General features: G+C 40.2%; 1 protein-coding gene across 4 annotated transcripts in view; it reads right to left on the minus strand.

The window, feature by feature from the left end:
• TRIO (trio Rho guanine nucleotide exchange factor) overlaps positions 1-23,100 on the minus strand; it is a 248,797-nt gene that overhangs the window by 103,107 nt on the left and 122,590 nt on the right. For all 4 annotated transcript variants that reach the window (XM_042048799.1, XM_042048802.1, XM_042048801.1 and 1 more), the window contains exons 12-19: positions 21,223-21,392; positions 20,141-20,315; positions 13,200-13,395; positions 12,438-12,604; positions 5,187-5,306; positions 3,582-3,773; positions 2,956-3,105; positions 1,371-1,485 (exon numbers count right to left, since the gene is read on the minus strand). In XM_042048799.1, the coding sequence (XP_041904733.1) occupies positions 1,371-1,485; positions 2,956-3,105; positions 3,582-3,773; positions 5,187-5,306; positions 12,438-12,604; positions 13,200-13,395; positions 20,141-20,315; positions 21,223-21,392 (1,285 nt within the window). The remainder of the gene's footprint in view (positions 1-1,370; positions 1,486-2,955; positions 3,106-3,581; positions 3,774-5,186; positions 5,307-12,437; positions 12,605-13,199; positions 13,396-20,140; positions 20,316-21,222; positions 21,393-23,100) is intronic.

The raw sequence follows: 23,100 nt of genomic DNA on the forward strand, positions 1-23,100 counted from the left end.
TCTATAAATGTTGATGTCTTGGGGACAGAGGAAAAACATTTCCTTAAGAGTATGGCCAATACCCTATTCTCTTTCCAACATAAAAAGTTCACTGCAGGAGGATCTTCAACTTGAGTACAGTCAGACTTTGACCTGAGTACTGTCAGTAAATTTACTGTGTAAATTTAGCACAAACTGTTTTCCCATTGTAGTTAAAGTGAAGCAGTGAACATGTCCTTTTCTAATAGAGTCATCAAGTAAATTAGAGCGGAAGTGACCTCTGGAGGCCATCTGTTTCAATCTCCTCTTCAAAGCAGAGGAGATTGAACTAACTTCTAAGTTTTTCAGGGGCTTGTTCAACTAAGTTTTACAAATTCTATGGGGTACAGATCCTACTACCTCTCTGGGCTACCTGCTCTACTCCATCTTGCTGTAACACTTTCTCCCATCCAGAATTTTCCTTGCCGCAACTTTTCCTCTAGACTTATTGACATGTTCCTCTTGAGTCTGGCTACATCACATGCATAACTCCCCTTTGGGTAGGTGCAAACAGCATTTAATTAGAAATTTAGACTTCTCTGATTCTGAGACTGTAGCATGGCCAGAGCGTTCAGTCACAGCTTCAAAATGCACAGAACAGAATATGACTGGCAATTAAATTAGTAAAATGCACATTTACTTCTGAATCTCTCTGATCTCTGTTCTGCTACCACACACATCAGCTATGAGTACCCAATTGATTTTTGCACTTTTGTCCCTCAGAGCCATACAGGTCTCTCTCCATTCCCTAGAGTGCTTATTACACCTTAGAGCTGCACTACGTATTATTAATCTTAGCAAAAGCCAAGCCTTACATAGTAGATCTTTCCAGCTTCACCTCAGCTGCCACATGTCTACAAATCTAGTTTAAACATGACTTAAGTTACCCTATACTTCATGAAGTTCCTCAACTGATTCAAACTATCTGAAGGGCCTAAGGGCATGGTACAAGCAATAATCTCAGTATCACTCCGGCACTCCCAGGGAACTTGCAGAATGTATGGCACCAACACACTGAATAAGCTTACAGTGATCAGCTCCCACTTGGCTTCAGACCAAACATTATCATGTGGAAGTTTACTACCTCATTGTCTCAATAAAAGCAGCACATTTGAGTCTCAAACAGAAAGATTAGGTGTAAGTAGCAGATAAAAGAATTCCAAGCACCTTCATTTGAGTATCAGAGACTTTGAAGACTGTCAGCTCCTTCAAAGTGTTTGAGCAATTTGTTTCCTGTTAAGCCTGACAGAACTCCTTCCACTTGGGCAGGCTTCACTACCCCATCACCCCACATACCACAGCACATGATGATCACATTCTTGTGAGAAGAAAGAGAACAAGAAGCCCCTTACTTTTCACTTGTTGTTCAGGTGCTTTGATGTGTGTCACCATCCCTGGCATGTTGACACTGTTCCTGTGCAGGTATTTCAGGAAGACATCAGCATTCCTCCGAGCCAGTGTGCAAGCCTAGAGAGTCAGAGGTACAACTTTATTTGAAGATACACAAATACACATGCAGAAGAGATTTAAGATCTTGTCACCCCCTTTTTGTACATTTGTCACCCTCTTCAATTTTGGAAAGCATTGCATGTTAAATCTTTCTACAAGTAAGCAAGCCAACCCAACTCTTAAAATAGTTTTTCTGCCAAATAGCAGTTACACCTTACCTGGCAGGGAAAAAAAAACCCCACGGATAAACAACCCCAAATAAAATGCTATTCTCCTCTTTTCTGAAGAACCTGAAAAGCAATTACCTGCTCTAGGGCTTTCAGCATGACTCAGAGCCCACAGAGAAGTTTGTTTAGTGTAGGTGCCATGTGCCACCTGAAGTTGCTTACTGCCTAAACACAGTGCATATGCTTATGTACCCACCTGGATATTCCAAAACTTCCATTAGTACTTTAAACAAAAAGTGAATGCTCTGCTGAAGTGAAACCAAAAGCGCTAAAACAAAACCCGCCCTTAAAATACTAAGGCAAGGCCTTGAGAGCTTTCAGTCCTTGCCACTATATTGCAAGCACTCAGCTCACCTGTATTCTTCATCTTAACATACATCAAATACTATGTATGGGCTGGCTGCCTCATTTTTAACATGCAAATTATGAAATGCTACTTCAAAAGGTTAGATAAAGGTAGAATGGTTTGATACAGTAACAAAGACACTAAGTCATTTCTCATACCATTTTAAAACAAAGATTAGTAATTCATGCCAGCTGCAGAAGGATCTATTAGGCAGTATACTTTGAGTTCTGTTAATATGTTTTTGCATGTTGTAATCTGCATAATGAGAACAGAAATGTTTTTAACAAAAAAGTTTTATTCTCTCAGTAGTCTTTCATCATGATGCTGGAAAATGCCTTTGATAACAGAGTTAGTTACACTGCTCTGCAAGCACATGCTACACATTTAATTCAGTATGATCAATAACCTTCTTCACTGGGACATTAGTTGGAACAAAAATCTTTCATTTATCTGAAGACTATTACACAAAACCCAACTACTCCCAGATGCTTGTCTAGCAATTTCCTCCTTCCGTACTCCACTGTAGTCCCAGTACATCTGAGAGCTGCTCTGATGCACAGGCAGCAATGGCACTGTGTGACTGTCAGTCCTCTTCCAAAGCAGCAGCCTTTAAGCATTCTTTAGAGTGGCAGTGACTTCCAGTTCCTCTTCAGTCACACTGGGAGATCTGACATCTACTGAAGTTCAACAGGAAATGTATTTATAAAACTGGCTACAATTTTATGCACTTGGCAGTATTCTCTCAATCACTGTCACAAGCAGTTAACACGCCACTTCCCACATCTTTGCAGTTGGGGACATACCTGTAGTTTGGAACGGGCACTGTTGCTTTCCACAGCCACGTCAGCACTGTAAGAGCAGTTTGCCTGCATGCTTCCCAAGACACAGGAGACCACAAAAAATCCCCAACCTTACCTTCAGAAACGCTTCCTTCTGCTCCAGGTGTTTGCTTATCATGGGAGTAACATGATCTGTCTCAGAATTGGGACCCAGTTTGTCTGCTCCCCCACACCAATCTTCTTCTCGCTTATATTCTTGCTCCAGGCTCTCCAACACACTGCACACCTTTCAGGAAAAAGGAGACCAATTCAGTAAGGCAAAAAATCAAAATTCAAGCCTCAAAAAAAGAAAACCCACCTACCCCTTACATTTACCCCCTAGCTTCTGACATGTTTTGACTGGGACTTAAGAGAAGGCAACAAACTTTGGCTGTAGGTTTGCAAGCACTGGCCTGCTTATGTGGAATTGCTCAGAGGCTGCCCCTGAAGTTGATCATCTTTCTCTGCCTCTGTGACTGCATAGGTCTGGATGGGCTTAAGTTATGACTGCAGAGGAAGCAACCTTGCCAACTTTCCCCCAAATTTTTCTGTGGACAAGCAGATTAAGCTGATTTCTCTCTGACTCCCACACAAAAACCAGAACTGGCCATCAAATGAGTAAATATAACCAAACCTCATCAACCATTTTTTCAAGTAATGCTATTTTATGCCATGCTGAGGAATTAACCAAGGCAGACCACAGATCACGTAGCATTTCTGTACCTGTTCAGAAGTTTTATAGAAGGCAACAGAGGCGTTCACAAGCTTGAGACGGTCCTCCATCTTCAGCATCAGCTGTTGCCAGTGGGAAGCGACCTTCTCTGCACACTCCCGGATCATATCCATATCATAGTGATTAGCCTGCAGCATTGCCTCTGCCTTCTGCTGAACCTGCAGGGCACTTTGATGTGTTTTCTGACAAGAGGTGAAAAGTCAGGAGTTCAGTGGAGCACTTGAGATCATTTCCTTGAAGACCTCAGAGCGTCACATTTCCACTGTGTCAATGACACTTCTATACACGTGCACAAACACCCATCAACTAAAAATGCCTGTCTGATACTAGTTACTGTGTGACTTCTCTATGCAAATACAAAGGAAATAAATCCTGTAGAGATTTATCACCAAATCAACACTAAATAGCCGTTCTTAACAAATAATAACTGTCTAGCATTTAGCCACATGGGACATTATCTATGCTGCAGTGCATGTTGTTGTAATTACGAATTTCAGTTTGATTTTCTTTCCCTTCACAGTGAGGAAAAAGAAGATGAATTGGCATCTTATTTTGGCAATCTTTACAGCATTAGTTTCAGTCTTTTGCACAGCAGTAGTGAGCAGGCGTGCAGACCGATAAAAAAAAAGACAACTGTCTATTGACAAATTTTTTTAACTGTATTTCTCTGTGCAGAGAAATACTTGCCTAAAATCAAGTAATATAAAAATATTAAAGGGTTAAATACTACTAAAGTGTTATTGTATCTCAGTAAAGAATGACCCAGGAAACACAGAATTCTAAGCTTTCTAGTCATTTATTCTTAACTTGACTAACACCTAGAGGTCTCATGATTTTTGTACTTGAGAGTTACCAAAGCTCTCAAAATGAGGGTGCATATAATGCAAACTGTAATTAAATTTTTTTTAAAAAATCAAGAGAGGGGAAGCATAAAACTCTACCAAACAGGAAACAAACATTAAAGAGTTACTGCAAGGCAGAGTACTCCTGAAAATAGTCTACCCAAACAATCATAATATTGCTAATATTAGTACTAAGTTACTCAATAGTGCATGTAAATGAATAATACTGCACTTCAATCAATCTTAAGAACATTGCCTATTTTTTTGCAGCAATATGACCAATCCGATAAGTTTAGTTTTAAGCCATGGCAGGGGACTGACACACCACCACACACAAGTTTCAGTGAAACCTACTCTGAAAACAAAAATGGAAACATTAAAGGATAACCTCAGAATACACAAAACTGATGCTTCCTGTTCCATTTATGCTTAACTTTTTTACATTGAGCATTACAGGTTATATTCTAGTAAAGGAATAACAAATGAAAACACTATTTTCAGCAAAATTGCTGTGAACAGCTATCACTTTACAAAGATGCAAAAAGACACTGAGATGATGTTCACCTGGAAACTGCAGCTTCAAAATGAATAAGAACAAAAAAAAAAAAAACACCTTCTCAGTAAGCATTTTCATCTCTTTGCCACGAGTTCAACAGCTTTTCCTAAACTAAAAATACTGTAGCATGAATCCAAGAGTGCTATTTACAGAGAACTGTAAATACAAGACTATGGTCACTAAAATGGTGCTTTTACCTCTATTGCATGTTGAAACTGCTCATGCTCCCTCTGTAACTGTTCTGCCTCCTGCAAAGAGCTAGCAGTGATAAGCCCAGCATTTAACATTGACTCTCCATTTCGAATCCAGCCCAAAACCTGTAACAAAAGAGAAGACCATGAAATATACAATTCCACTGCTAACCAGCAAAAAAGCACCACTGTAGGGGAAAAAGCATTTAGGGTCACATTAGCACTGGAATCAATAACTAAATAATTTTTTAATTACATACTACAGTGAATTTTACATTGAATAAGCACAGTGAATGACATTGAGTACAATTTCACTGAGCTAACAACTCGCAGCTTGCAGTCAACTACTACATGCTTGTGGTCTCAGTTCTCACTCTGAAAAAGGTTGTGCTTCCGAGTACCGTTTCTGCCACCTGAAAAGCTGGAACAAGTTACAAGCAATAGCTGCCTAAAAGCCAGTGTCAGTAATGTAAATTGAGGACATATAGCTTAGTAAAAAGTATGCACATAAGTTTGAATAGTAATGTTGAGAAAAATGTGACCATTGAGTGTCCTTCTAACTGCTTAAAGATTTTCATTTTTCAGAATGTGCCTTCTTTGACATGTCCACTGAAACTGGCAGAATCCCTGGCTAGGCAGAAGCCTCAGGAGGCCACCTTATACAGTCCTTATCAACAGCAGGAATATACAACTTTTTAGACCCCTCCCAAAAGACCTCCACCCTTGTTCATTACTCAAGACTCCAATCTCACACTTTCACTAGACTTTTTTGTCATAGTAAGTCTTTCAACTATCTCTTGCTTCAATTTTAGCTGATTTCATTTCTCCTGCCCACAACCAGGGACAAAAAAAAAAAAAAGACAAGAAAGCAACAAAAAGCCAAACCAAACCAACAAACCCCCCAACATTTCCTCCCTCTTTGCATCAGCTTTGTTTTTCTCTCTCCTCTCTCCATCAGGAACATTATCTGCTTCCCTCCTTTAGACTCCTCTTATCTTGTTGACCACAGTCTCTTCAATCTCTCCCATGTGAAGTTAGTTGCCTTATTTTTCTAGAACACTGCTCTTTTATGAGCTCTCTTCAGTTGATAACCATGACTGCAGTCATAATTTTTCAAATAATGAGTAAAATGGGACATAATTCAGGTTATTCACTGTCATCTCTACAACTCTTCCATGGAACTGCTGCCCAGCCAGTAATTACCCTTGTATTTATTCAGCTGATTATTTTTTCATGCTCTGGATTTTTCACTATTAAAACTCATATCCTTCTTAAAGCACAATTCTCCCATACATCAAGATAATTCTGAACTGTAATCCAGGGTCTTCTGATGAACTCAAATCCCTTTTCCAGCTTCTTTTGCCTTTAACTCCAAATTTAAAAGCATAATTTCTAACATGTAGATTTTCTGTCATGATCTAGCGGTATCCAAATACAGATAGATACAATTTTTTTTTTCATATTTAAATCTGTTTTCCAATCCATTGAGTCTCTTAATAACTTTTGTTACTGAGTATGTTTTTTCAGCAAGTTATCATTTTTGGTAATGTAGTCTCATATGACATTCTCATAGTAAGTTAGGTCCAGACTGAGTTAAACTATATTAAAAGCTTTGATACTGCTTTTCCACCCCTCCCAGAAGAGCTGTTACACTGTCAGAAAAAAGAAAGGGGGGGTTATCAATGGAAAACTATGATTAATTAACCTATGTTAGCCTTTCTCCTTTTGTCACTGTTCAAGTTTAATAAGCTACCTGGTTCAATATTTTTCCTGGGAACTGTTTTAAACTAGCTGACCTATAATCCTCCCTTAGGTAGTCCTTTCCTCCTTTTGAGAAGTAGATTAGGCTTAGTAGATTAGTTCCAGGCTTCCAGAATCTCATCCAATCTCCTGATGTTTGGAAACAATAAGCACTAATGTCTATGACATTATTTCAGGCAGTTTTCTAGGTATTCTAGAGCAAATTACTTTAGGCCCAGTTTAATTGAACTTCACCAGTGTTTTTAACTTTTTCCTACTAACTGATTTTAGACCTTTAACCACTGCTAATAAATATATTAACTAACAAATCAGTTAGCTCTTAACACTAAATATTCTCATCTAGTGATCCACACATGACACTACCGATTAATGCAGTAATGCACCAGGTTATTACTGAGTAACCAGGATGATATGACTGTACTTGCAGACTGGAAACACAGGCAGAGCCCAAGAAAATAACCTATTAAAACTCAGTTCCTCAAAACTGAAAGGCACATGTGGGTCTACATCCAAAGTATGCTCTGACATGTCTGACAGCTTGAAGCAGCTGAGGTCTAGCCACCCTGACACAACATCCACTCCCTCAAATCTGCACCACAATCTCACCCTCTGTCTTATACTTACCCAGACTGAGATATTGTTGTATTATTAATGCGGTTTTTCCCACTTCCATGTGCACAATGAATAGCTAACAAGTTTTTTCCACCCTGGTAACATGTATTTGAATTCTCCTATATAAATTCTGGAAGTCTGTAGAAAAGAGTAAGTCTACAGTGTAGAAGGGAGGGCATGATAGCACCTGCCAGACGTGTAACTAAGTGCACATTCTGGTCCTCTGGGGAGACAGCACTGGGTCAGGTGCAGCCTTGCAAGCAAGGGGAAGATGGCTCTGGCTTTGGAACAACCTCTCCTACTGCAAAGGAGACACTTGCAGATCACAGCCTGGGGCACACGAAAGGGACGATGAAAGAAGCTGGGAGTTTCTAAGTTGCTAAGGCACCTGGGGATTGTCAACATTCAAGGGAGCAAGCCTGGGTAAGCCTCAGGAGCAAGAAAAAGGGCAGCTTCTGAGGGAAGCAGATGGGTCCAACAGACTGTAGATAGAAACTACACTTGGAGAAATAAATTGTCTGCAAGAACACAGAGACAGTCAATTCTTTTAAAATCCCTTTTTTATTTCTATTTTGTCTTACAAAAGTAATTCTAGGTTCCTCCTCTACCTTAAAAAGTGATTCTTCCAGGTACAGTGTAACAAAACACACCTTTTTAGGGTTCTTATACATCTAGCCTTCTTCAGAGAATTTTAACGAAGGAGAATGCTTAAGACCAATCAAAAGCTCCTCTTGACTTGGCATCCCATTATATACAGCAGAGACAGCTAGAACAGAATGTGCCATTTCAAACACAAAGACTTGCCCTCCTGCTTGGTGTAGGTCAGGGTGCAAGTGCACATGCTGGTGAAACTCACAGGAGGAAAATTTGCCAGCAGTACTTTCCCCGTCCCCCTGCTCTGACTCAAGGGGAAAATATAAGCACTAGTGAGTAGGGAGCCTATTCTTCTTCCAGGGGTGCTGCCTTCAGGGTTGGTTGGCATGTTCCCACCACCTCCCTGTCTGAGTGGATCACAACCCCCATCTCTCCCCTCACAGCCTTCAAGAGGCTAGAAAAGCATCAGTAGAGCATCAGCAAAAATGTGGAAATGAAACAGAACTTGGGTCACTTGGGACACTTGAAAGGGTCAAATAGGTAGGTCTGTAGGTAAGTTCTTGATTTAGGATTAGTTTGTTGGACCTATTTTTGACTGTAACTAAACATGATCACAAGACAACCTGCTTCAGTCTGCTGTCCTAGCTATGTTTTCATATCCATATGGCACTACACAGAGTGCCAGCATACCCTTCCTGAGTAGTATTTTGGGATAATCAGAGCTCAAGCACCAAGTTGAAAGATCTCCTAGTGAAAACATAAAGCAGCTCCAGTTACTCTTGAGGGCAGAAGTATCTGTACACCATTGTACATACATGTATACATAGTTATATATCCAAGAACATACACCATGATCAGAACAGCAGACAATATTGCACTGAAAAAGCTTAATGAGCATACTGAAAGCAATTGGATTGGTTTTGGAGGTTGGTAGGGATTTTGACCTTAAGCAGAATAAAGCACTGATTCCACAAAGCGAGTATGTGGGAGTGATTGCAGCAATAAGTAATTCAACAGCTGTATTTTAGGTGATTAATAAAAAAGGTTTGTCTGCCAAACAGACAACTGGAGTTTTGGATGAGACAGACATTCTCATAAATATTTCTCTGCCTCCACCTACTCATATGTCCTTGCCCTCTAAAAAAGTGGTCACACTTCCCTTTCCATGTTGTTTTCCCCACATACAGCTGTCCCTTTTTATTTCAGTCAGCATTCTCTTCCCCCTGTCTTCCCTGGTTTTTCTACACTGTAATTTTCTATCTGGTTTCTCCCTTTCTGTACCTATTACTCATCAAGCTGACAAGTAAATTCTTTGAAGGTTTTCTTTAAACCTCCGTTTGTCTTCCAGCTCTTCTGCTTCCTCCTATGCCACTTCAATGCCACTGGTACCATAGTTAAGGAAGAAGCAATATTGAATGTTTTTGTCTACTTTCTGCGCTTATTTGATCAAAATTCACTAAGCACCAAGTTTCACTTCCTAGTACTGAAGAGAATCTTTGCAAGTGTTTGTCTAAATTCCTGCAGTTTTCCAGTCTAATCTCTTCACATTACTACAAGCTACATATTTTTAGGTATTTTATATAAACACATTTGTGTGTGTGTATGTGTGTGTGTGTGAAAATACAACAGCAGTAACGTAGCTGTGGCAGGAAAAATTTAAATGGAAGTACTGTTTGAATTCTTGCTATGGAGACAGTATCCCATCTACATAATAAATATGCTTACACACAGCTCATCAACAATAAATCTAACAGAAAAATCACAGTAATTGAACAGGAAAACCATGTGTTCACTGCTTCAGGCAGCAAAACAGACTGAAGAGGAGGTTTACCACTTCATTTGACTCTCAGGTAAAGTACCTACTGTGACCTGCTGACTGATAAACTTTTTTCCAGTGCAGAAGAGACAGGAGAAGATCATGCTTCCTGACGCTTAATAAAAATTAAAATAAATCAGATATGGTTTTCTAAAAAGGCAACTGAAATCACAAAACTAGGAGTTACTAGCCTCAAAGCATTTAAGGTCTCAAAAGAAATCCTATGAGACAATATACTAACATTCAGTTTGAGTTCCACTCAATTTTTAGGCCTCAGGCTGGGCAAGTATTGCAGGTGAATCTGTATAGTAAAATCTGGAAAAGTAATACACAAACCTTCTGTCAGCTACATGTTCATGTACGTTTGTTTGAAAACTCACACCTATTGTGGCATTTAATTCAACATAAAATCCCACTTGATAGAGGTGTGTTCTAGGAATATAAAACAGAATATGCTTTTTTCTTCCAAATCCCAGTCTACCAAGAAAAGACAGTTGGCTAGGTTAGTGTACTACCTGTACCTTTATTATAAGATAAACTTTTCCAGTCCTTTCTTAAGAATCTAAATTTGAGCTTCAGTTTCAGTCAGGGCTAGCAGTGGTTCAAAAAAGTGAGAAATTTCTTATAGAATGATCTACAAATCACATATGAAGTGCAACAGCGATATTCCCCTAAAATCCATGATGTTCATCATATGCCTGTTTCTGCCAACATACAGAACATTTGTTCCAAACACAGGTTTTAAACATGTGTGTCCTTCTTGTCACGTTTAACTTGCATACAAACAAAACTAGTGGACCAAGGCCCTCACTTTATTGTGGGAGCATGCAATATAAATAACTATTTAAATAGTGTCTCTTTGAAATATTACCAAAGTTCTATATTCTGTTTTTTACTGAATACTATTTCAGTATCATGGAAATTAACCTTTAGGTTTTTTTACTAACCCATCCCAGCCAAACCCACTGATGTACCATAAAGGGATGAGAGTGCCTCAGCTGGCATTCACATTATTTCTTTTAATTTTTTCCTTCCTTTGCAGATGTGCACTCTTTTCCTTTACCCTCAAGATAACAGGCAACAGAGTACAGAAACTATCCTGATGTGCAATCATTTTATCTCAACCATTGCTCGTGTGAAAGGAGGAATTTGTAATTTGCACTTACCAAGATGAGTAAGTGCTAAGGCAGATACAGCACAGCTCAGTAGAGTACACAAAGGCTTGAAACAGAACATCAGGTATTTGACTGATGCCTATATTGCACTGACAGCAGACAACTATTAGTTTTTTGCATTCCTTTAATTCAAGACCACACAGAAACTTTGCATCTGCTGCTGCAGAGCAACCAACCACTGCTTGAAAATACTTTGGGAACCTTCTGTTCACCTCTCCTAGTCTAGCTGGATCCCTTTCATACTACTCTGCAATTTGGGAATTGTCATTCAGTCTCACTATGGGCCACAGTAATACAACAGACTATGGCAAACTTCTGTGATGCTGCCAAGTGTGAGCAAGATCAAAAACTTACCATTTCTAGTGTCTTGTTTCTTTTTTAAACTTTCACCTACTTCAGTGGCTTTGCCCACATCTCAAATTCACCAAAGCTTTAGGTGTTTATCAGATAAAGACCTCAAAACTTGCCACTTTTTTGGCAGGAGAAGCAAAACTTTGTTTCTCTTTTCGAGGAAAATAAACTATGTTGATACTATGTTATCATTATTTGTAGATGTTTCAAACAATAGACCAAGAAGTATTAGGTCAGTGTGCAGGAACTATGACTGAGCATTGTTATTCATCCCCATACAGATGGTAAAAGCACGAGTTTAACATTAGTTCAAATCACTCTACACTTCAAATATTTGACTGGTATCTACAGAATATCAGAATAGTTTGGGTTGGAAAGAACCTCTACAACCATCAAGTCCAACAGTTAACCCAGCATTACCAAGTCCACCACTAAAGCACGTGTCTCAGTGTCACATCTACGTGTCTTTTAAATATCTTCAGGGATGGTGCCTCTCTCAGTCCTGTTGCAGTGCTTGATAATCCCTTCAGTGAAGAAATTTTTCCTAATATCTAATCTAAACTTCCTCTAGCACAACTTGAGGACTTTTCTTCTTGTCCTATCACTTGCTACCTGGGTAAAGAATCCCACCCCCACTTTGATACGACCTCCTGTCAGGCAGTTTCAGAGAGTGATAAGGTCCCCCCCGAGATTCCTTTATTCCAGACTAAACATCCTCAGCTCCCTCAGCTGCTCCTCACAGGACCTGTGCTCTAGATCCACACAGCAAGATCGACCGGTGATGCGAGTTAAAAAAATGCACTTAATATTAACAGAGGATGAAGTTTCCCAGGTGATCAAAGTCATCCCCTGCTCCCAACGAAAGACTCTGTGCAGCAGGAGGTCATATCCCGCGTGTGTTTTTGGGAGCAGAGCTCCCCAAGGGAGCCAGGGGCGGCGGGGCCGTACCTGCTTGACCTCTGCCTGCAGGTGGCGCAGCTGCACGCACTGCTCCAGGTGCTTGCGGTGCTGCTCCGCCGCCACGTCCAGCTCCTGCTGCTTCTCGTGCAGGAACTCCAGCAGGTCCTGCACGCGAGTGGCCATGTCCACGTCTCTGTCGCAGAGCAGCTCCACACCTGCAATCGGGACAGCCCCTTATGAATGACTCGCAAAGCTTCCCAAGACAAACAGCTCATTTCCACTGTTTTACACTTGATTTTCTAGTTGCTTCTCCAAGTTAAACCTAAGCCTTGGAGCATTTGCCTACATAAGTATAGGGGTTTGCACTCTTAGAAAGGGAAATGTGATTTTTTTAAAGTCTGATACTTACCCTACCTGACCATATACAGTGTAAAAGATCAATTGAAGGGGCATAAGGAACAAAAAAGGAAGACATTACTTGGAAGCTGAAAATCTTTGCTTGACTGCATTGATGCGATTACCTATAAAACTAATGCTTCCTTATTTACTCTAATTTTACTGACTTCCTGAGTGAAATCCCTTTCTATAAAAACTAAACACCTTCAGGTGTTGCCAACTCTGACAAAATTATGTGCCATAGTACCAGTATGTTCTCACAGACACAATCGAATGATTTGAGTTTAAAGGAGTCCACACGTCTCCAGCTTGCAGTTAACCAGCATCTCTGTTATTTTCACACATCCCATGGAGAGACAACTGGATAATTCTTACAAAGTCACTGCCCAGAATAGCACGAAGGAGCCATCTTACCAGATGCCTGCACTTCATTGACATACTGCAGCAGATCCTGCCCTTGGTGGATGACATCAAAGGTCAAGTTATTCATGGTCAGGGCTTTGTCTGCATGATGCTGGAGCCTCTGTTCTGCTATTGTAAGATCTTCAGTGTCAAAGTCATTCATCTGCTGAGAGAGCTCATCATTCCAAGACTCAAGGTCTGAAATTATCTGGGGGAAAAAGGAAGGAGACAATGTTCAATTACCCATTAGACAACAGAAAACAGTTTACTTCCAGTGTTGCACTGATGATGGAGATAGGGAATTCAAGTTGCTCACTGCTGATTGACTTCACTGATCAAATTTGACATGGTTCAGACACGGGCTGTCTTATCATTTATTTTAAATTTTGGCAAACAATCCAAAATAACCTCTTTGAAAACTGCTACAGTTCTTCAACCAGTGCTTGCAACACTGTGGGTACCCCTGCCTAATTTAAGGTACTCCATCAACACATTACTGGTGAAATAGATGAAGTCAACATGTTTTTATCTCCACTTTTAAAGAAAAATGTGGATCTGGAATATCTTTTTAATTCTTCAAACTGCACCACATAATAATTCACACAGCAAGAGCCAGCTTAGCTTACAATTGTGCCAATCTTGACCGTTTTACAAGAAAGCCAGCTCTACCCTTCTGTGAGCGGGAAGCATCAGGCCACACACACCTTTGACTTCTGCCAGACAACTGAGAAGCACACTTACCACAAAAGGCTGGGTACTCAATGAATGCAGCAAAACCAAACAGCATACTTTATTACAATAGTACTGCAATGCCAGAACTAAATTTGCTTGCTGGTATCTTTCAGCTACACTTCAGTTTTACACTTTAATTCTGGATTTTATTCTTTGCTGTAGGATGTCCAAAGAAGGGTAGCCAAAAAAGTTTTGGGGCCTTTTAACACATGTATCACAACAATAAGTTCTCCTTGTCTGTCCACACAAATTAATTTTCCAAATCATATTGCAAAGCCTGTCTAAAAATGTAAAATTCTCCTTTTAATTAGGATACAAAACAGGTTTTAAGGCTAACAGATAGTGCTTACAACCCCCATTATCAAAGTGGGTTGAGTTCATATGGCATGGATTTGATGCATCAGTTACTTCAAAAAAGTATGTCTAATACACTTATCCCTCGAGCCAATAACCAATTTTTTCCCAGAATTTTTAGCACAGTTTTGGCACCAACTATTGCAGTTCATTGGGAAAGCAAACATAGATATCAAGAACCAAGTATGGCTTAGTTCCAGTGTTATACAATTTCAGGAGTAGGACAAATTCATGTGAATGGTGCTAAATTACAGGAAAGTACCTATTTATGCATCAAGATACAACAGAAAGACTAAACGGGCATTAGCGATCAAGTATCCAAGTCCATAAATATTTAACCAAAGTCATTTGTTGTCAGCAAAAGAAAGATGCCACTGCCCCTTTTTCAAGTGGCTATAATAGCTCCAAAGTTAGTGAGACAGTTAAACAACCAGACATTCCAGGAAAAGAGGCCTTCTAGAAAAAAAGCACAATGGGGGAGATAGCAAAGTTAAATCATCTGTATAAAGCTTCTGTAGTTTGCTACAATCTCTCATGAAGGCTTTTTCCATTCTGCTCACATGATGCCATAAAAAAAATGGACACATCAAGCAATTAGTATTAACATTGTGGCACCAGTGAGTTCCTTCCTGTTTTAAAGGTGTTCTGCAAAAAATTTTACTTGATTCACTATATCTTCAAGTTTTGAACTATGTCATGATGGGAGGTATCGAACAATTTGTAGCTATTTGCAATCCCTAAACCTGCTCAGCTACCTCTGCTGAAGTGAAAACAGGCAGTCAGGGCTAACACTGAAAACAGAAAAGCTGATGGCTAAAGTATTCAGGAAGATAGACAGGACAAAGCTTTTAGCCACTGCTTGAAGCTCCTTTCATCTTCCATGTGCTCTAAACATCACACGATCTATTTAGGCATTATGAGTGAGTGGTTTTCCCTCTACCTCCCACAAAATCCTTAACAAGTTCCCTTCGTTTCCTTTTTACTTGGTCCATGCCCAACATGTCTTACCACCTCCCTCTGCTATTCATGTCCTTTTAAGTGACGTGAAATTTTAAAGAAACTTCAGGTTTTCCTGACAGTCCAGCCAGAGAAATTGCTTACTTTCAGCTCTTGTGCATCTCAGATCTGCTCTTCCCAGCTTCTCTCTGAAACTCTGTTCATTTATTATTAAAAGCAGTGGAGGTCATCTAATGTTTGTTTCTTCATAACATTCAAAAGTTACCCTGAAGAAATAACTGTAGCTGGACTTTGTCAAACAGAAATCCGAGCATTAAAGAAGGTTGCAAAACTCCACCATCAAAACACCATCTTTCCCCATCTTTCTAAACACCAGTATACAAAGGATTAAGATTTAACATGGCACATTTGCGACACTGTTTTACAAGCAAAGCCAGTCCATCTCCCTTCAGAACAGATGCCAAAACCTTCTCTCTTTTACTATTAAGTGAGAATAAAGCAAAAAACACAGTAAGCTCACAATATGACACTGCTGTGGCTAAGTGTCAGTATTGTAATAATGGAATAGACTGTAGTCACTAGCTCCTAAGATTCACTTTACTTGATAGGAAAAACAACTAGTTTCAAGAGGTCAAAACTGTGTGTAGCCTCAGCCAAGAGGGTTCAGTGATAGTGCCTCCAAAGAACAGCCACGAACAGCCAGTAAGAATTATAGCTTTTCCCATGCTCTCTCATACAACCCCATGCTTAAGATCATGGCACACACATTGTTTAAAGCAGCTTGAAACACTCTGAACAAGACCAATACATTGCCTTTTCCCTTCAAAAGATCAGGATGCCCACGATTCAAATAAATAATGGCAGCATGTTTCCACACTGATTCAAAAGGTAAGTAGTCAATGACAACCACAGCGAAGTTTCCTAACAGGGGCAGTAATCCTCATATTTTTTCAGCAGTAATTAGGTGGTGCAAGGTGGTCTATTTCAGCCATTGCACCCACTGCAAATCTGAGGGCAGAGTTAATGTAAAAATAGCATTCACTAAGCCCTCTCTGCCCACACTCTTCAGTGCTTCCCCTAAAGTTCTGCTTTACAGACAATACTTTTAGAGCAAGTAGGCTTGCTTGTAAAGTTTTGTCAAGACAATCAGCATTAAACAAACAGAACAAATCACTAATAGACATCTAAAGTAACAACAACAAATTCATACTGCTCTCAGGAAATGGACATTCCAGCATAAACACAGGCTAACAATTTACCATAGCATGTGTTCAAGAAGTTCTGAGTGCAGATCCTGAGCTGCTTGACATCCCTATATTCTATTAAATGTAAAGGTAACACTGACAGGAAACAAGGCAGGGTATAATACAGAAGGGATGCAGACTCTTTTATACTGAGTGGGGAAGAAATAAAGAACTGCAGGTCTCTTCTCAGAAGTGTTTAACTACCATTCGTGGTACCAAGTGATCACCAAGACCTGGAAAATATTATGTGCTGGGGAGAAAAAAAAAGGGAAAATGGGAAAGGGAGAAGAGTTAGGTTTCTGCGATATCCCAGCATTTTGCATCCTTGTCTTTTCAGCAGTGTGATTTAACAGGCATCTTGTAAGTATGGTCCAAAAATAGAGTTGAGATAAAGCTGTGAGCTGAAAAGTGTGTGGTATGCTGTGTGTAGAGCCCTGGCACAGGCCTCAAGGCATGTAAGTTACAGACAGGCAAAAATGCACAGCCACAGATGAGACAATCACATTTCGGACTGCGTACTTTGCCATCAGCATTACCATCCCACTGGCTGGGTTCACACACGCACCTTCCTCATGCTACTAATCACACTAGCAAGGGACTCTTCACCTACATTATTTTGCTCATTCTTTCCTTTAGTTAATACAGGCATTTACAAAGGAGTCCCTCAAATAGCTCACAAACAATGGCACTAAAAATCATGCTGAGGATAGAGAAGGTCAAGTTTATATGCCAAGAGCAAGGGGCAAAACAGACACTACTGCAGTTATATCAATTTCAGAAGAGCAGGAGTATCTGAAAAGTTGTAGAATAAAAGAAACAAAGTATTTCATCAGCAAATAAGGGAAGAATGAGGAGAAGAAGGGAATTAATGCTGCCAGCAAATCTCACCACTGTCCCCAGAAGCACAGCTGCATGGTATGATCCTGCAGTGCCAGGGGAGCCCTTTGTCCCATTTTAACCTGTGTAATTTTGCTAGCAGTAAGAGAAGCTAGAAACACTACTTGCCTTCGAGAAAAGCTGTCCTCACAGGATGCTCCCCTGAATGAGCTGCCTCTACAGCCAAGTCTTAATTGACTGGACCAGTCACACAAAATCCTGGAGGAAGGAGAAGGTCAAAACAAGGTCTGCAAATTCCTAGCTGGCATCTGGCTCCTCCTCATTATCAAGTTACTTCAGCTGAGCTTCTGCTTTCAAACAACTGACCTGGAACTAGTCCCCACATTTTCTTCCTGGAAGTTTCCGAACAGATGTCTGCCTTCAGGGAGAGGGAAAAGAGACGCGTGCTTTGCTGAGGAAGCAGAGAAGGCATGGTACAGAGACAGCAAAACAATCAACATTTTGCTGAAGTCACTCTGCAGCCAGGGCCATTTTCTTTTCTGAAGGACTCTCCATCAATCTAAAATAAGCATTATTTTTATTTCCAAGCCATAGAGATAAATTATACCAACTCTTTCAACAAGGCAACTTTGCTTTATGTTGTATGTGGCAAAATGCAAAGTATGCAAAGTGTCAGGTTTAGAAAAAGCAAGACCTGTCAAGTGTGTGCAGCTTTGGGCACTACAATATATAAAAGACATTAATCTACTAGAGAGAATCCAAAGGAGGGCCATGAAGAGGATGAATAGTTTGGAGGGGAAACCGTATGAAGAGCAGCTGAGGTCACTTAGTCTGTTCAGCCTGGAGGAGACTGAGGGGAGACCTCATTGCAGTTACAACTTCCTCACAAGAGGAAGTGGAAGGGCAGGTACCAACATCTTCACTCTTGTGACCAGTGACTGGACTCAAGGAAACAACATCAAGCAGAGCTAGGGGAGGTTTAGGTTGGATACTAGAAATGGTTCTTCTCCCAGAGGGTGGTTGGGCACTGGAACAGGCTCCCAGGGAAGTGGTCACAGCACCAAGCCTGACAGAGTTCAAGAAGCATTTGGACAACACTCTGAGGCACGTGGTGTGACTCTTGGGATGTCCTGTGCAGGGTCAGGAGTTGGATTTGATGATCCTCATGGGTCCCTTCCAACTCAGTATATTCTATTCTATGATTCTATGAAGTTAGGGTTTGCAGCTTTCTGATGCAAAATCCTATGGGCAGCACCACTTAATAGTACCAGAAGTACTCCTACCTACATAGATGTTGTGCTGCACTGAAGGACTAGAACACATCTGCAAAGCAGGGCTCCTGCAACCAGCCTTTTGCTATTGTAGAATCCTGGCTTATGTAACCTACAGCACAGAGCAATCAACTTAATCGTGAATGTCACTCAAACCTTTATCCTAATTCTTCCATTAATTTTCTTGGTATGCATTGCCCCACACAGCTGCCAGTCCCACAAAAAAAGTGTTCTGAGAACACCTCACAGACATCGAGCACTGTTGATCACTCCTGCAAAGGTTGTAGGCATATGTGAGACAGCTACTCTCACATAGCCAAAGGAGAAAACTTTACAGATCACTGTGAATTGCAAAATTGAAAAAAAAACCCTTTTTGGTCTTCCTTTACACCAGAGTTGTTGTTACTGTAAAGCACACACTCTCACTTCCTCTACGGGTAAGGATCAAGAAACTGTGTCTGTCTATTCCTGCACTGCACCTAACAATGTGCTTAGCTAAACCAGACTTCGGCCATGACATCAAATCCTGATTTTCAGAAAGGCAAAAAAAAACCCCAAACCAAAACACTAAAAACCCAAGATGCTATCACTAAAAACCTGTGAAGCTTTCTGCCGACTGCCTCTCTACCTCACATTCATAACCAACAGTTGCAGCTTTTACCACATACAAGCAAAAGGGTAAAATTATCACTCTGACTCCTGGTTTTGAGAATCTCAAGAGTCATGTAAGTCCTTATATACTCAAATGGGACCATTTACCAATGGATAACCCTGAACCTTATGAGGCACCAACTTGTTTCAGTCACTGTGTACAGCACTAGTAGTTTTACAAAGTCACAGGAACTTAGCTGAAGCTTTGCAATGCAACTCTGCTAACCTAAGCTCCCTGTGGAGCTCCACGTCTGTTTGTATACATGTTCCTGCACACACACACACACTTTTCAACTGATAAGCTACAACTCTCCTTCACAGTTAGGACAGGCTCAAGAATTCTTGAAGTTTTGCAGGGGTGCAGCACTACAACTGCTATTGAATTGTTTTCAGAGGTGGAAAAGAATTTATTTTTAAAAAACGACAGCCCATAGAACATTCCCAATGATTAAGACAGAATTCCAAATACCACTTGCAGCTGCCAACTAAAAAAAAAAGACTGCTGATTTGGAAAAGAAAAATAAGAGGGGCGTTTTTACAAAACACCAGTTTAGAGGGTTTGTACGAAACCAGCCTGCAAGTCTTACTCATATTAACTGCAGGCATACTAGTTATATCAAGGCAGTTTGATATTCAAACTAAACTTACCAGATGAAGCAACTGATGCATCATGATTTTACCACACATTTGCTTAAAGACACACTAAGAGCCAACCAAAAAGCTCAGCTCTGCTGAGCACTGAGGTCTTCTGACACTTTCACATACAGGACAAAAGCCTTAGTTCAGGTAAGACTTAAGTCTATCGGTCATTTGAGCCACATGCCAGTGCAACTCCACAATCTCAGCATAAACATTCCCACACAAGAGGAGAAGTGTGTGCAGTGCAAGTCTGAAAGCAAACACTCACATCTATTGCATCTCTTTCAAATATGCGGAGCTGCAGAAACAGCTCAAGTTTGATCTTGCGTTCTTGAAAAAGCTCCTCCATCTGAGACTGGGCCTCATCCAGCTGCTGCAGGACTGTCTCTATATGGTTGATCGAGCTGTTATGGGGGGTCTTGTTACTAGAAATGGCAGAATCCCTATTCAAAGTAGAGAGAGGGAAGGGGGAAGAAAAAAGAGCATTATTGAAAAAAACCTCCATACAATCTGGACGCTATACATGACCACAAGATGTAAGCCTGTTTCAGATAAGGTTGGTGCAAGCCACATTGCATGAAAGCTAACTGTACATCCTTGTAAATAAAAAGCCAAACTGTGTTCTAGTACTTAAAAAAAAATTAAGAAATTATTTACTTTCATTTTTTTCCCAATTCAGCATGTAAAGACATTCTGTTTACAGGAAGGATAAAATTTGAAAGCCAGAGACAAACGCTTCCACTGTGAAAAGGAAGTAGCATATGATAACTATTTACTTTACTGAATCTTCCTGGCAAGGAAAGAAAATCAAAATTAGCTAATTTTAAAAAATGACTTAATCTTTTACCTGAGTATAAAACCTGAAAATTCAGACATGTTAATCTCCTGCAGCAAACAAGACATGTACCAGAGCAGCTGGGAACCAAATTTATTTATTCATATAATTACTGAATGAAATGGACACAAACTTGGCTTTTACTACAGTGAAGTTACTCATCAGTCTGCAAAACAAATTCAAGTGTCTCTTTATAAAACGGCTGCTGCTCAGAACTCAAAATGCTGTGGAGCCCTGCACGTCAGACTACAAAACCACCTAATTGCTTCTATCAAAAAGGTAGCTTATGTCAACAAAATCTCCTTCTTGTGGCAGCAGTGTTTAGAAGCTGAGCTTCCCGTAAATAGAGGTTTAGAGACCATCAGTACAGCATGAAAGATCACTGTAGTCCTAATATTTACAAGTTTTATTTATAGATCATATCTTTTACTCATCATCTCTACCCTCGAAATAGAAAGAGCCTCACAGAACATCAGCAGAACAACAGGAGAGATTTAAATAAAAATCTGTTTTACCTTAGTTGCTGTATGAGATCTTCGCCTTCTTTTATGACATTGACTGTAACCTGCAGAGTGGTCTGTTGCTGTTGACCAAAACGTTTAATCAGGTCTTGGACAGCCTCCACAGACTCAGCATAGACATCATCAAGCAGTTCTTTCTGTAGCTCTTCAAGCCACGTCCACAGCTAAAGGAGAGGGGAAAAAGCAAGAAACATAAGCCCAAGGATCAGGCAGTCAACTATTCTGAATCAATCTCCCTGGACAAGAGAAAACAGACTGAGGTGGTAGGGAAAAAGAGGATTTGTTTTTCTTCATAGAAAAATCCCATCCTCATATTAATGAAAACAAGCCTTTGTTTCAAAAAAGGTTTTTGCTTCTTGGAAATACCAGGAAAGCTTTATCCGTGTTGCTAAGTCACCCTTTCTTCCCCATTTTCCTTCTAGAGAACTGAGCGTATCCGACTGAGCAGCACAGAGTTCATAGTGAGAAACCCATCTGCAGCTCTGCGCGAGAGTCCCTGGGAGAGAAATGCTATGGTAACACTCTCCGAGAGAAGGGAGGAAGGAAGGAAGGAAGGGAGATGTATTGTAGCCACCATCAAATTTGCACTGCCAGGCTGACACTGCACACAGACAACATAACACTTTTCAGTGGCCTTCAAAAAAAGGAAAAAGAAAGGGAATTTCAGAAAACAAAATAGAGAGACAAATCAGATATGAGAAGTTATTGTCATCATGATGGTGGCTGCTCTCCTGATTTCAATCTCACACTGTAACAAAAAAAATCATCATAAGCAATTCTACCAGTTAATTCAACATTCTTCCTCCCTGTGTCACACGTGCACATATCCCTGCTCAAAAATGCCCATTCACTGCAGCTTACACAAAACCCCCGTGGTATATGCTGGACAGGTATCACTGCTGGTCACGTGAAGAACCCTGCGGTGTTCTTTTCCACAATTTCATGATGGAAACTGTAGCATCCTAAGCTCTGCGTGAAAGTCACTCATCAGCAAACCATCAGCCATCTATTGTGGAACTGAAAAAAAGCAGCAGGAGCACGGCTGTGTCCTGCAACACTCCCATGAGCAGCACCAACATCACACTGGAACAGCTGCTCTCACAGGAAGCATTCAAACCCGGTCCCTCCTGTCTATTTTACTATTCCATCCTGAATGCTAGAATTCCAAGAACAAGAGTTTGTTTTTTATCCCAAAAGAGTAACTCTAATCAAAAGTATTAAGGTCTTTTGATGACACTTCAATCTCTCCTTTTGAAAATTTTAGAGATTTGTTGAATCTAATTAAAAGGTTAACATTGTTAAAATATGTAACTAAACAATCAAAACTGGCTTAATTTCAAAATCTGAGAAACTCAAATGTTTTCTTTATTTCTTTGCTAAACGTTTTCTACAGAAATAGCCATTTCATGCTGCTGTTTGTATATGTATGTTCTGGTCATAAAGGTTTCCTAAGTACTACATTAAAATAGAAAACTCAGTGAATGATTCCCGATCTTGATTAATTAGTTCCTTTGAATCTTTTTTTTAAAATCAAATACTAGTTTTGGTATCTCATAGCTTTACATGTCTTCTTGTAGGTTTTGAGTAAACCAAGCTATAGGCTAAGTTTTCACAATTGGGATGAACTAATGGGATTTAACTAGACTTTTTTCTACAAATCTACTACCCCCTCCTCCCCAAACCAGAACTGTCCATACACAGTTATTCTGACTACTCATATGCTTCAAAGACAATGCTTGTCACAAACCTGAATGCAACTCCACAGTTGTAAACACCACAAGCTCAAGGCACAGCGGTCTTTCTTATTGAAAGGGGCACAAATCAACAGAACTTAACAAGTGGGTCAGAAGCACTCATCAACATTCATTCCAG

This window comes from Corvus kubaryi, unplaced genomic scaffold (genome assembly GCF_017639235.1).
Source record: "Corvus kubaryi isolate FWS band 111438036 unplaced genomic scaffold, C.kubaryi_AGA036_p1.0 68, whole genome shotgun sequence".
Classification (NCBI taxonomy): Eukaryota; Metazoa; Chordata; class Aves; order Passeriformes; family Corvidae; genus Corvus; species Corvus kubaryi.